At 44.6% G+C, this 14,888-nt stretch overlaps 1 protein-coding gene across 2 annotated transcripts in view; it reads left to right on the forward strand.

Moving 5' to 3' along the window:
* The window catches only part of RREB1 (ras responsive element binding protein 1), a gene marked incomplete at both ends in the record, with an annotated part of 119,271 nt that overhangs the window by 101,334 nt on the left and 3,049 nt on the right, over window positions 1-14,888 (forward strand). For both annotated transcript variants that reach the window (XM_079533771.1, XM_079533770.1), the window contains one exon: window positions 13,157-13,903. In XM_079533771.1, coding sequence (XP_079389897.1) covers window positions 13,157-13,903 — 747 coding nt within the window. The remainder of the gene's footprint in view (window positions 1-13,156; window positions 13,904-14,888) is intronic.

A 14,888-nucleotide genomic window follows, 5' to 3' on the forward strand; every position in this document is an offset into this window, starting at 1 on the left:
AGCGTACAGTTTGCTTTCAGCGGTGAAGGAGAGCTCTTTATTCATTTCAATTGTTTTCTAACACCCTGCTCTCCAAAAATAATATATAGTTCCTGAGGAACTTTTCATGAGACAGAAAACAATACAGAGAGGCTTTGCCCAGACTGAGGGGGTTGACCTGCTTATTGATGGCAGGCTTCCAAGGTAGCAGTACTGCTGTAAACCCTTAATGAAGACAGGAAAATGCACTTCTGATAAAACCTGTCTCCCCTGCCGTTGCTGGGCTTGGGAGGGGATGCCATCCTTTAGAAGGCCTGCACTGCTGTCCCCACGGGGAAAACAAGCCACTGCAGCAGGAGGTAGGTTGTGTCCTCAGTGCAGGTCTAGGACTTTGGTGATGGCCACAGTAGTGGCACTGATGAGATTCAGGGTGCTGCACTCTGGCATTGCTCATACTGAGAGCCCTTTCTAATCATGATCAAAGCAGTATGGAGGGAGAGTTGGTGCTGGAGAATCACGCCTCATCAGGTTTGGGCCTTGGATCATCTCCTTTCAGGTGACACTGGTTCTCTGTTTCTCAGCTGAGAGTCCACAGCAGCTCCACTCTGACAGCAATGTACGTACAGCTTACAGGAGAGGAAAGGGAAAGGTAAGATGGGAGGACAGAGGAAGTTTAGACCAGGAAGAGGCCAAGATAAGCCCACGTGAATGAGAAGAGTGTTCTGCTTCCAAACTGTCTGCGTTGGGAATCTGGTCTGTAGTGAATCAGGGAATGGCTTGGAGTGGAAAGGACCTCCAAGATCATCTAGTTCCAGATCCCCTGCCATGGGCAGGGTTGCCAGGCACTAAATCAGATGCTAGATTAGGCTTCCCAAGGAAGGTTTCATAGAATCATGGCAGTGAAGCTGACCATGCTCCCAGATCACTGTAGTACATTGCTGTCAGAAGAGTAGCACACTCACTTGAGCAAAGTGGTGCAACTAGCTCTTTTCCATCCACTTGTATGGAAATTGCACATGGAAAAATGTGTCTGACTGAAGAAAAGGTACTTCATTTTGAGCATTTAAATGGTATAGATACTACCAGTTTTAAACCTCTGTCTGTTCACAGCCGTGAAAAGATTTTTGCAAGCATATCTTTCATGTTCAATAGCATTTCAGCGTGAAGACCTTCTTCTGTGTAGTGTCAAGATTATTTTTGTTTTTTTTTGTGAAAGGGCACAAATGCACATGCTATGAGCAACCCATATCCTTCACACAGCCAAAAGCCTCTGATAAAAGCATTCGTGCTGCTCAGTCTTGCCTCAACACTGCTGTGTGTTTTTCACTTCAGAAGCATTTCCCTGGGAAGTATACATCTTCTTCATTGCTTTTTATTGTAATGCAAAGCTCACAAGTGGGGCTCTGGGAATTTGGCACAGCTTGCTTTTAAACAGCGTTCAGCACTGTACCTGTGTTTTGTTTGAACATGCTTGAACACTTGCTTTTCATACTTTCTTTCTCTTGATGTTGTCTTATTTAATTTTCTCTTCTGTGTTCAACTCAGTTTACCTTTCTTTCCTGCTCTTCTCTCCAGCTCTTGACTTTTTTCATTCTCAGAGCAGCAAAGGAGATGTGCCCTGCAGATGATGCAGTTAATTTTTCTCCCTTTATGGTACATGAATCAAACGGGGTTCTATACAAAATGAAAATAATGGTCTGTGGCCATTAGTACAGATAACCTAGATGTGTTTGCAGAGAATCACTGGAGGGTGTTCTCGGAGAGATACTACCAGATCATATTTGTCCCAGCATTACTGCTTGTAAAAGATGAGATGCAGTGGCAATGGTCGTTCTTTTGTGGTTTTGTTTTTTCTATATGTGTGATTTGGTTTTTTGGGGGGTTAGTTGTGTTGTGTGTGTGTGTGTGTGTGTGTGTACGTGGTTTTTTTGTTTTATTTTTTGCAGATGAGCTGCTGCTTGTCAAGCATTCAGAATATCACGGAAATGGGAAGATATCTCTAAACAACAGAAATTAATTAGTTAGTAGAATACAGTTATGCCTAACCTGTGAACCTGGGTGGATTTGATACAGATTATAGATAGGTAGATGCAAGTTGTAAAAAAGGGCTGGAAGGGGTTTTATTCCTTGCTTGTATGACTTGAGTGGAACTGTAGACATCTTTACTTTGCAGAGTTGGTCCTCACCACGAAAATAATGTGCTTCAACTGCTACAACAGTGGCAGGAGATACATTAATTAAGCAATGCTCTTTTGATGTACTATGCTTGCTTAGATGATCTTTTATTGCAAAAGAGTCTGTTCAAATGACTGGCTTCCATGAAACGTGCAGCCTCAACTAGTCGTGCTGTGCTGCTAACTGAGCTTTGCAGTCAGTTCTGAGTCAATACACAGCTGCAGATGTATTTTAATCCAAGCCATGATCATTGATATGGAAATAAATAAATAAAATTGTGTTTAAACCATAACTGCCTGGGTGACCCTCCAGTGAGTAAGCATGTTTTATCTGAAGAGCAGGTGCATCTGAGGGACAATATGGGAAGCAAGGAACACTGCTCGTTTGAATTACATAAATTATATAAAAATTATATTAAAAGATGGCATTTGTGTAAAGCAGTCCAGTTTCTATTGGGAATGGGACTGTAACTTGGGGTGGGGAAATTGGAGTTTGCACAGTAAGCAGGATTTTTGTTTGAGTTTTGAGACCTCCAAATAGGATGTTTGTGTGGGAAGATCTTATCTGTTGTAGATACTGGTCTGTATGACAAATGTTTGGTTGATAGAAAAGCTTTAAAATCTGAAGATATGAGAAAATTGTGACCTGAGATGCAGGTTGAGTTTCAAGCAATTAATCCCCAGCTAATCCTGTCATTGCATGCTTGAAAAGAAATGTGAAAAGAATTAGGCTATCGTGAAGCAAAAAGATTTCTGCTCAACTTTGAAGTTCTGTTTTGTATTTGCATTGTGAAAGAAGCCAAATAAAAGTGCAGAAAGTGGTATTTGTAGCCATAAATTTCTGGTTGATTTAGCAGGCATCTAAAAAGAAAAAGTGAGTAACTTGAAAGCCTACAAAAATCAGTGCCTTGATGCTTCTAAAATGTTGCGTTGACACAGTGAAGAGAAAGAAATAACTGAAGTGAAACGTATCTGCGAGATGCAGGGAGTCCCTCGTTCAGGTTGAGGTGTTAATTAGAACTGAACCAAGTTGTGGCAGATGAAAGTGAGGGAAGTACCCACAGTATGGGATCAGCGAAAGGCTGTGAGTCTGGGGCATTATGAGTGTGTGTGTGTGTGTGTGTGTGCAGGGGGTTTGGATGTGAGGGAGAAGGTGTGACAGGAGCTGTGGTCTCCTTTGATTTGTAATCTCCTCCTCCATCACAGAGACATCTTGTGAAGCCACTTTCCTCATTCCAGTGCATGAGCCCGGCTTCCTGCTCTTCTTGTATGTGGCCTTTTCCCTTCTTTTAGTCGTTAAAATGAATTACAGAGATGAAAAACTTTCTCCTGCGGGGAATTAATTGGACCTTACATAGAACTTTATACAACTGAAGTCTATGGGATCAAGTGCCCAGTGGCTTTGATGGAAGTTTTGTCAAATTCAAACAGATGTATCTCCAGATAACATCTTGTAGAGGAGCTTGCAACAAGGATGTTGTAGTAAGTCACCTTTGACTAGGGAAATTAGGGTTCTTTTCCACTGAAACAGATTTGGTTCTGACAGGCTGGTCTCAGAGATTACTGACAGAGTGACCTGAGAATGAAAGGGAGAGTGAAAGCATTAAAGGAGGAAAAAGCAAACAAAAAAAAAAAACAGCCAGCCATACCAAATCTAATAGAATTTGTACAGATTCTGCCATCTCATCTCTGGAGAGAAATAGATTTATCCCCCGGACTAAGAAAAGGGATGCTGGATCTCACAGCAGCACAGCACTTTTCAAATGGAATAGACAGATCAAGTTGTGCTAGTTGGGCTGAGCATTGCAGAAAAGCAAAGCATAAAGGTGAAAGAAACAGAATTATAGAATATCCCAAGTTGGAAGGGACCCAGCAGGATCATCAAGTCCAACTCCCGATGCCCTGCTGTGTTAGAACATTGGCTCATGCAGCTAAACACTGTTTCCAATGGTATTGGTAGGATCTGCTGCTTGGGGTGAGCTTGTGGGCCAGGCCACTTCCTGCAGTCTGTTTCTCTTACACTGCCAGCATCCCGCACTGCTGCATTAGGGCTGCACGTTAGAGGGCATGTCGCTGCCTGCTCCCTTTAGAACCTGATCATGGACCAGCTGTCTCTCAGTCTCTTCAGTTGCTTTCTGAACCTGCTGATGCTGTCTGTCTCCAGCCTCACGTGGCGTCAAGCTCCAGAAGTTCACTACCTGCTGTGTAAAGAAATATTTTTTAAATCCGTTTTAAGCTGATCCCCTGCTAGTTTCAGAGAGCCTCCCTTCATTCCAGCATTGCAGGATTTGGTGAATTGCAGTTCTGTGTTTGCTCTCTCTGCTTGCAGACCTCAATCATAATCACCCCTTCTCCTCCAAAAATGAGGGTCCTCAGCCCTTCTGGTGTCATCCCATTTCTTGGATTAGGTTCACTTTGAGTCTTCTGCAGCCCAGCTATGTCCTTGCAGTGCTGAGGCCAGAACTGCACGCACAACCTGTAATGAGGGCACACCAGGCCTGTACACAGCAGCAAAGGGATGCTCTTTGTTTTTCACTCAACACCCTTGTTTGCAGTACGCAGTGTTTCTTGGCTTTATATTGGCTGCTGATGCAGGGCAAGGCAGTGGTCCTGGAGAGCTGTATGCAGCGGCTCCTCTTTCATGAACGCCAGTACTACTTACAGCATATGGAAGGTTTGCTTTAGGTGATTTTTTTCCAGAGTTTTTTTTTTACCTTAAATTTGTCTGTGCTGATGTTCACCTGTCATTTTCTTGCACGCTCAATTTTGGGAGTTTTTCAGCAAAGGAAATTGACTGTCAGATCACACAACTTTGCTGTAGGCAGGTGAGTGGCACTTAGCAAAAAGGGGCGAACTGGCATCAAACTGTGGGTGAGTGCAGTAGTTCAGTGTTTGCCTTTGCTGACCAAATGGGATAGATGCAGGAAGGAAGCTCAGTGGATTGGTACGTTTCCCTTGCCTGAGAAGCTCTTGTACAAAAGAGATACCTCCAGGAGAGAAAGGGCAGATTTTTGTCACTGATTAGGTGACATGGAAGAGCCACTGAAACAGCAAATCTAAAAGCAGCAAGACCTTTGTTTGGAAATGTCTGCTGTCTTCACAGCCTCTCATCCTTTCTTCCCTTGTAATCGGCAGGTTGTGTTGCAGTGATTCAGATGCAGTCACACAGGTCTCAGTACTAGTCTGGCAGTAAAATCTGCCATGCTAGAGACATGTTGCAACGTGATTTGCTCTCGCCTGCCATGAAGGACGAAGCTGTCTCGTTACCACGCTAACAGCCTGTAACTCTGCCGGGCTGGAGCACGTTACCCGGGGTGTCACGTGAGCTGGTTCGGCCTTTGCAGGCAACAGATGGTTGCAGCATGAGAGGGGAAGACTCATGTTATAACATGATCCCCTAGCAGAACAAACGTCTTCAGAAAGGGCTCTGAAAGTGTTCACCTCTGTGATCTTTGCAGCAGGGTGAAGTAAAAATGCCCTAATGGGATCTGCTGAAAACTGTAGTCAGAGGGATGCTAAGGCAGCTCAGCTGATTGATGAGGTGAGGACGAAAGGGTTTCTAAAGCCAAGTGTGAGCATGACACATAGGATGTGCAGGATACCGATGGAAGGTAAATGTTGTTTTTAGCTCTTGTGCAGCCAGTGCTGGGCTGGTCAGAGTGGTTCATCCTGCCCCTGGCAGACAGAGCCTTGGGCCACGGTTGGATAACACAAAGCACGTCTCAGCCATACTGGCTCAACCTGTTCCCAGCTGTTCATCCCCACGTCTGTAACTGACCTAGCTGTCCAAAAAAAATGAAAAGGGCAAGGGGAGGGACCAGCAGTCCTGAGATCAGTTCTCAGATCCAGCTCATGGTGTGACCTTGAAAGAGTGCGTTGATGCAGCAGGGTCATGGAGCTGGCAGCATCTCCTGGGAGAACTGGATGGATGCTGCTGAAATTGGCCTTACCATCAAACACTTATTTTCTTCAGACAGCAGCTTCAGAAAGGAAGGAGCTTCAGAAAGCTCCTATGCTGGTAGCATTACCATGAGCACTTCATTGCATGGCTTAGTGTTCTTAACAAGCTTCGCCAGCTGGTGTTTAATCACAGGCCAGAATCATTCAGCATCTTTGGACATGCGGTCTCACTCCATTGCGCAAGAAAAATGGATTTCAAAATCAGTGGAAGTACATTATAATTTGAAACTGCGGCTCAGTTGGAAAGGGGGGCATTGCTCACCTTGTGCTGGCTTTAAAAGGTGGGCAAGTGGCATGATTTGGGCTTACGGGAGCTGTATCTGCAAGTGGGTCATGCGCTGTGTGCTGAAAGGGAGATGCTTGGGTGGTGTTTGGTCAGCACTAAATGAGGCAGAGAGGAAAGCTTTAAGATGAGGTGTAAGACAGGAAGCACAATTCAATAGGGTGTCACTGGGTACAGGTTTATAGAGGGCTTCTTTTGGTCTTGTTTTAAAACAAAACAAAAAACAGGATGGTGGTTTTGAATAGGAGTTGAAGACAGGGAATCTGTGTGAGTGATGGAGTTTGTGCGTGTCCTTCCTTCATGAAACAGAAGGGAGCAGCCTGACAACAGGGCCCGAAACATCTTATGCAAGAGGGGCAGCCTGTGGGGCTCAGAGCGGGGCAGGCTGCTGCAGCTGCCCTGTGGAGCAACTCAATGAGTCGTCCACTTGCATTGCATTAAAGCAGCCCTGCCCTCCCTTCCATAGGGCTTTCTGAAGCCTCCTTTCTTGCAACCAAATCCCACTGATGGAGGAGAGATGTTGGGATGGGAATGAAGTAATGGATTATCTGTTATACAGCACATAAAGCTACTTAACAAGAAAAGGTCCTTTTCTTAGAGAGGTCTGCTCTTGATGTGGGAGAGTCAAAAACAACTATTCTCTGTTAACTAGGCAAATACTTACAAAGTATGCTCAACAGTGAATTTTCTGATTAGTGCTTAAGCAGAATTCATCTTTGCTCTAGAAATCTGCCACTCTGTGATCTCTCCAGAAATCATGTGAGCCCTGGTTATAGTGGAGGACTTGTTGTTTTTCCAAACTGTCATAGCTGTCTGTACCTCTGAACTACATTTGTCGCTGTTTCCTAGAGGACAAAGGGCTTGAAACTGCAGTTTCAGTGTCAGGCAAAGTTTAACAGCCACTCCAGAACCATAGCTTATGGCAAGGCGAGAGTTGCTTGGCAAAGGAGCGAGTGGCAAATAGAGAGGAGACGCTGAAGTTGGTCTGAATGGCAGAGCAGTTGTGTTGAAGATACTGAGGAGATGATGTATGACTCAAATGTATTACCAGCTCTGCATAAAACCCTCTTCCTGATAGACAGGAGAATTCACTGTGAACTGAAGGTCTCTGGGCTTTTTCCCCCCAGTTCAGTGCAGATTTCCACCTGCTAGGTGCAGTCAGAACTAGTGCTGAGTGCTTTTGTTTGTGTTGGTGACTTGAACTGTTCACTTGAAGGTCTTGGAGGCGACCATAGGTTGTGTCAAAGGCAAACAGCATGATGCTGTACGTCTCTTCTCCAGAGTTTTAGTTGCAGTTTTAACTGTCTGCTTTTCCAGAATTGATCCTTTTCCCAAAGGTGTACACAAATTCCCTACACTTTTTTGAGAAGTCATCTGTCTTTTAATGCTTTTATTTCAAGACTCATGCGCACAACAGTTGAAGCTCCCTCAACCGTGGGCTGTTTAAGTATTTAACCTTGTGTGTGATGTAATGCGACGTAGTAAAGGTGGCAAAATGTGTGTTTACAATAAAAATGGACAAAGGTAGCCCCCACGTTTTTGCAGGTTGACTCTGCAGGTTAAAAAGATGTTCTCCAAGTTGTGGATTTAAGTAGGAGCAGCACTGTGTGACCAGTTCATAAAAAGTGCCAAACTTACTGGGCTGCTTCCACCTAGTGGTGGCTGTGTCTATTGTAAAATAAGACAAAAAAAATAATAATCTGAGGTTATTTCGGTTAATGTGAAATAGTAAGGGAAAATAGCAAGTTGTCAGCGCATCTGACTGGTAATGCCAATTGCTTGTCCAACATTTATTTCCAGTGCTCTGTCTGCTCTGCTTTTGAGCATTATTTATGTGACAGGCTTTCTGACGCTTCTATGGGGATGTCAGGAATGTCTGCCAATAAACACTTGCTTTAAAGTCACAAAATTGTTTCCACTACAGCACCCTGTTTTATCTAATAACACCTCAGCATCTCCAGCTATGCTCTATTCCACCTTAGTTCCAGGGGAAAGACATACACAGGAAAACAGAATCAAACCAGCAGCCTCCCCGCCTTGATCTGTATCTGCTCTTTTATCTGAAACTTTCCATGTTCAGTGTCTCCCTGGACAGTTGTGTTTGTGTATACAGGAAAGCAGTTTACTTCTCATTCTTGCCACCTGTAAAAGATGAAGTGGACTGTTCTGACTGGGCTGACTGAAACCTTCAGCTGGAATTGTAAGCAAGCTTCATCAAAACGCTTTTCTTGCAACAGTTAGAAGGAAAAAAAAGTGATCTTGGCTACAAGTATGTAGTGGTTTCTTTCATGCAGGAGGAAAAGTTTTTGCATTCTCAGATGGAGTCCTTGAGGTTTTGCTTATGAATATGTCTCCTGAGAAGATTGTTTCTTTCCCAGACGTTGAAGAGGTAGCAGCTGAGCTGGAGCTTCTCCTTGCCTTCCTCTTCAGGGCCTTACTTCCCTGCTGATTCCCCTCTCCTCCTTACATCTCCCAAAGTTTTTAGCTTTGTGTCAGAGCTGACTCCATCAAATCTTGACACCTTCGTGTCCTCACCTCAGAGGAGCAACTCAAACTGTGCTTCTCTGGGACAGGGCCACATGCTCAGCTCCTAAAACTGAGGTTTAGGAGTGCCTAAACTGAGATGCAGGTGCTGAGAAAGTGGCAGTGGGCAGGGGCCTCGGTAAGGGCAGTTCTGCTCTTGTCCTCTCCAAGTTTATCTGCGGGGTAACAAGCAGACTGGAGAGCATTTTCAGCATTAATAAGAGACAGAAACAGCAGACCTTTCCTTTGTACCATGCCTTCCTCACTGCTTCAAATACGTGTGGCTGCACAGCATGATAAACAAATGAAATCATGGAGGCACTGATCTGGAAACAGGAGTGACCCATTTGAAAGGAGCTGAGGCCCTTTGGAGGAGTGTTTGCTCTGATCTGAAGACTTGGTTAGGATCCTTCTCTGCGTCATACAGCATTCTGTGTGGCCAGCAAGGTTTTCTACAAAGAGACCTGTAAACAGATTAAAAGCAGCAGTGCCGGCCTTGCGGGAGGAGCCCCACACCAGGCACCAGTGAGGCCACCATCACGACAGTCCCCTCTCCCACACACCTCCCCGCGCTGTTCTTCCAGTTTGTCGGCAGCAGAGCAGGGCTGGTTCTCACCCATCCCCAGAGTCAGGTTTTGTGCAAAGCAGGTTGCTTTTTCACCAGCTGTGAAACCAACCGCACAGGTTGGGGGTAACCACAGAGTAGCTCGACTAGTCAGAAGCTGCCATTTTGTGATATGCATGCAGTTTCATAAGGAGTCTGTGAAGCTCTTCCTTGACAAGAAAGGCAGCAGGACTCCTTAGTGCAGGTGGGAAGGAAGAGCGCTCACCCAAGCCCACATCTTAGGATATTCCTGGCCAAGTCCATAACTGAATTTTGGAAGTGTTCATTCTATTGTGATGAGCTGTTTTTGGAAGAGAAAGTGTGTGTATCCATGCTGCTGGTGTCTGAGGTCTTTTTCCTTTCTGAATGCCGGTGGTTAAGGTTCGTATTTTTTTTTTCTTAATGTCATCCTCACCCATTAGCCTGTGCTGGTAAGGCAACACCACCCACATCACCTGTCCCAAAAGGCCCAATCTCTCTTCCACATGAAAATGTAATTGTGAGCCAGCAGCACAAGGAGGGAACTACAGGTGGGAAGGGCACAGGGGAGAAAAAAGGAGACAGAGTTTGAGTACAATTAATTGAAACATTTCCTCTTAAAAGAAAAAATAATAATACATTGTACAAATGCTTAAAGCACAGCAAGGAAAAGTTAGGGGGAAAGAAGGGAAAAGTGGAAAATGATGCACAGTACACAACATGTTGAAATTAAAAGTTGCCAAGGCTTTTGTGTTTGGGGTTATTAAAACAAAACATTAAGTTTCTGGCCTTCTCTGGTTCTTACTGCCCTCCTGGAATGCTTCTGGTTTGTATTCCCCTCCTGAACATTGCTCCCAATAGTTCCTGTCTGAAGAGTCATCTTGCTCTGTGTCTGCTGCCCGTTATTTGGGCAGCAAGGAGTTACAGAATGTGGCTCTTGGTGTGACAGAAGTGAAGCTCCCTCCATCCTGGACTCTTCATGCTTATACTTCTCTCCATCTTCAGGTACTTTCCTGCTCTCTTCCCCAGTAAAGCCCTCCTTCTCGTTCTGTTTTCAGTTTTCCTTTGGCCTTACACACAGTTTCCACACAGGAATGTTTCCTGGCCTCACTCATGCAGCTCATCTTGTTGAGGGTGAGCACCAGTGTTGGGATGCAGCAGCCACGCAGGTGCTTCCCATGGACATTGTTTGAAGATCTCTGTATCTCAATCCACTTTGCCAACTTTGTCTTTTCATCCATCGTTCACAAATACCTGCTGTTGACAGCAGCAACCAGGGGCTGCTGAGAAGGAAGATCCTCTGGTTTCCCTTCTTTTTACCCTTGGAGAAGCGATTGTGGGGTCACTTCATTTCCATGCACCCCAAATCCACATTTCACCCCAAATATGTGCTGAGGTGAAAAAGACATTGCTGGTGTGTGGTGTGTGAATGTTAGCACCACTGTGGTTGAAGAGTGGGTGGCCATGGTCAAGGACAAGAACCCTTTCAGCAGCAGCATGGAGTCACATCTCTCGTCATTAATCCTTCCTTTCATCCAAACTCTTGGACTAAGCTGAAGCATTTCCAGAGAGACACAGATATGCTGTTCCAGTCCCCAGAATGCCATGTGTGGAAGAAGGCAGCAGGCCAGAAACCCACAGGAGTGCTTCCTCTGTTTTGTTTTGTTTTGTTTTTTCAAACATTTCCCCTGTATGGACGCGGCCTGGCTTTGGGTTCTGGTTTCACTGCCTTGCCTGCAACATCAGCCACCAGACCCTGCTGCCTGCACATTACCGAGAATGCTGTGTGTGCCCCCTGCTTCTCATCCACGCCTGTCTCACATTTCTCCAAGTTGTAAAGCAGTGCTGCTCCTTAATTATTACACGTTTTGATTTCAGCTGGGTTTTTAGAAATGCCTCCTGATGTTTGTAATAACTTCATTTAAATTTTTTACCTGAAGTTTATCCAGGCAAGAAGCAATGAGTCAAAACATAGGATTCAAATGCAAATGTGTAGGGTGCTTGTAGGTGACCTTTTATTTCCAGATGCCCTCAAATTCTCCAGCATTCTACGCCGATTAGGGCATAGTTGCACATTTTAATGGGTAGATAATAAGATGAACAATGAACTTTGTTGAAAGCTTTTGTGCAAACTAGTTAATATAAACCGATCTGTTTTGATTAAAAGATGAGCTTGTTCTTTTGACAGTTCACTCTTTTCCTCCAGTCCACCCCAATCAGAATTCCCCAGAAAAGGTGTCTCAAGGATTATGCTCTATTGAGTGATAGTCCACAATCTGGAAATGCTGCTTAGCCTTGACATCTGTTTAATGGTCACTGATTATCACTTGCAGTTGGACGTGATGATCTTGGAGGTCTTTTCCAACCTTGATGATTCTGTGGTGATTCTAAGAAAATGAAGTCGATGCAAGTTATTTGCAAGGCTACATTTGAACTTCAGTTTGCCTGAGAACTAGCTTCATACCTTCTGTGATTACTCCTTGCTTACAAAAAAAATCCTATAATAGGAAATATGGGCAATGCAGGGACATGCACATGTTGTACTATGTCAGATGGAGGACTTAAACTGCTCACCCGGAGTTTCTAAACCCCTGCAGTTACCAAGCAGCTATCCGGCTTGCGGATAAATGCTGCAGTGACTGTGTGTAGTCTTGTTGCCTCAGCTACACACTGTCAACAAGAAGGAGGTGGGGAAGGACTTAACACAAGGAAAGTCTGAGCTTTCCTTGCTAAGCTCATGTCCTGGAACAATTGCTGGAAAGCAGCACATGGGATGCAGTTATATGCCGTGTGGCATTGTGAGCATGAGTATCCAGATTCAGTCCTGCTTATTTCCACTTTAGATACTTGCAGTGTTTGTATGGAGCTTGGAAGAGGTGCAGCTCTGCCCCTTTGTTTGCCTTTCTCATTTTATGTTGCTTGAATGTGTCATGTCTTTAGCGGTGGTAATGGTGCAGACTGACAGGGGAACAGAGAATGTCATTAAGGTGGACATCTTAGGCATGTGTTGCCTTTGTTGGAGGGTTGGTGAAACAGCAAAGGATGCTTCCTACTACTGCTTCTTGGCTTAATGTTTTGTCTCCAGGTGAGGTCAGAGACCAACATGTAGACAAACTTCAGCGTTTTTTGCTTATCTGATACATAGCCAGTTTTTTACCCGTCCTGTGATAACCTTTGACATTTAATTGTACCAGTTGGTTGCATGAAGCCTTTATATTCCCTTTGGAAAACATTTCCCACTGCTTACAATTTTATCAGAGCAACATGAGGACATATGCTACGTCAGTCTATATCCGTATTCTGTACACCTGTTTACAGATAATACATCCGTGTGTCTCTGGTGCAATATACTTGTAGCAGACCTAAGCTTTTCTTTGGTAAAACCAGTTGCATCACACTTGAAGAAATTGCTAAGGGTGTGAGTTTATTGTAGAAAATAAATTGTTTTTTAACAGATCTGTAATCATCATTCTGATTGGTTCTGTGATGTTTTGATCTCTTTTCAGCTGTAAGTTACTGAGTGATAGATAGGATGAGGCAGATGTTCGGACGCTTGATTGGCAGCACTGCTTGCGGGTCTGTGAATCCTCCCCGCTGGTAGTTGTGTGTTAGTGGAGAGTGTCCCACTGAAAGCTTCTCTCTGTTTGCTTGCAGACAGTCAGGCTGATGCGGAGGCGCCTGCTACAGGGGGTGAAGTCTTGGACCTGACATCCTGTGAGAAGGAGCAGCCAGAGGAAGTCAGCGAGCTACCAGGCAGTGAGTGCAGCCCCAAGGAGGAGCCAAAGGCTGACTCCCCACCAGCAGAAGAGGATGCCGAAGAAAAAGCAGATGAATATGAAGAGGGCCCTGAGGAAGATTCTGTAAGTAACAAAAGTCTTGACCTCAATTTTGCCAGCAAATTAATGGACTTCAAGCTGGCAGAGAATGACCAGAGTGCAGGCAGCAATTCTCAGACTGAAAGGAAACATGCCTGTGACGTTTGTGGCAAAACCTTCAAGTTTGCTGGCACTCTTAGCCGTCACAAAAAGGCCCACATTCGTGAGGACAGAAAAGATGAAAGGAGCAGTGAGGATGAAAGCAAAAGCATCCAGGATGATGCAGGAGCTCCCTCGATGCAGGACTCCAGTCTTGAGCAGGAAGAGTCTCCGATGGACTTGAAGGTAGTGGAGTCTCCTCTGGACTGTGAGGCGACAGGAAAGGAGAATGAAGAGAGCGAAAGCATTTCTGAGGGGGAAGGCACAGAGAGAAAGTCCACTGAGAAGAGCAGTGATGACAAAATACCAAAGACTGATGAGGCTAAGAGTACTGCAAAAGCAGACAAAAGAAAGAAAGTCTGTACTGTGTGCAACAAGCGTTTCTGGTCTCTGCAAGATTTGACACGACATATGCGGTCTCATACAGGTAAGAGGAGAATTCAGGGCAGAGCAGGTAACGAGCAGATCTGCCACCACAGTGATGCATCTTCTCTGTAGGTGCACAATTACTGCTAGTGCATGAAGTTGGAGACACTGCTTTTAGTCCCAAAGGTAGCTGTGAGATGTCATCTTTTCCCCGATCTGCCATTTAAAGCACCTGTTAAAGGAGCAGGAGTAGTTACACCACCACCTTATCTTCAGCTCCCAAATGGCTTTCCCCCATGTTTGCTTACAGTGTTTGAAGGTTAGGACAAGTATGCAGATCTCCACACAGTCCAGCTTCTCACTCCCTTCCCGTCATGTGTGTGTGGCCATACCTCTTCCCAGTATTTTGATAAGCAGTGGATAAACATGGAAGTATGTAAGGCTTCATTTCTGAGTGAAAGTTTAGAGAGAGCGTGTGGTTTTGTCTGATTATCTGGGCCTGTACTGATTGTATGCTGGTGATACATGTGACCTTCTGCTTGAGTGAAAGGCACAGCTACAGTCTGCATTCTTCTCTTCCTTTGGCAGAGAATGTGGAGTATAGGTAGTAAAATCTTTGTCTGATTACTCAGTAAATAAAGTACTAGCGATTGCTTTATGCAATAAATTTCAGCAGTGCATTGAGAAGAAGGTGAAGTCATGAGCTAGCTAGTTCAAGAGTGAATTAGTCGTGCATCCTCACTAATGATGTATTGTACCTCTCAGAGTTACTCTCTCAGAGTTCTCAGCGGTTCTGATGCGGGAAAATGGAGCAGTTTGACATTTCATGTATTTTGAAATGCTTTCTGTTGAAGATGATATCTTTGTGATTAACTTTGGTTACAAAAACATTTGTGCTGTAATTGAAGAGGGTGCTTAATAAACTACACTAAAGACTAGTGCCTTAGCAAAACTTTTTACCTTTGGAATTGACTTCTCCAGTGCAAAGATGACCTGTTTTCATCCAGTATTGAGGATTCAAAGCTTGAGTGAAACAAGGGATGGAT

Source organism: Tetrao urogallus, assembly GCF_951394365.1.
Source record: "Tetrao urogallus genome assembly, chromosome: 3".
Lineage (NCBI taxonomy): Eukaryota > Metazoa > Chordata > Aves > Galliformes > Phasianidae > Tetrao > Tetrao urogallus.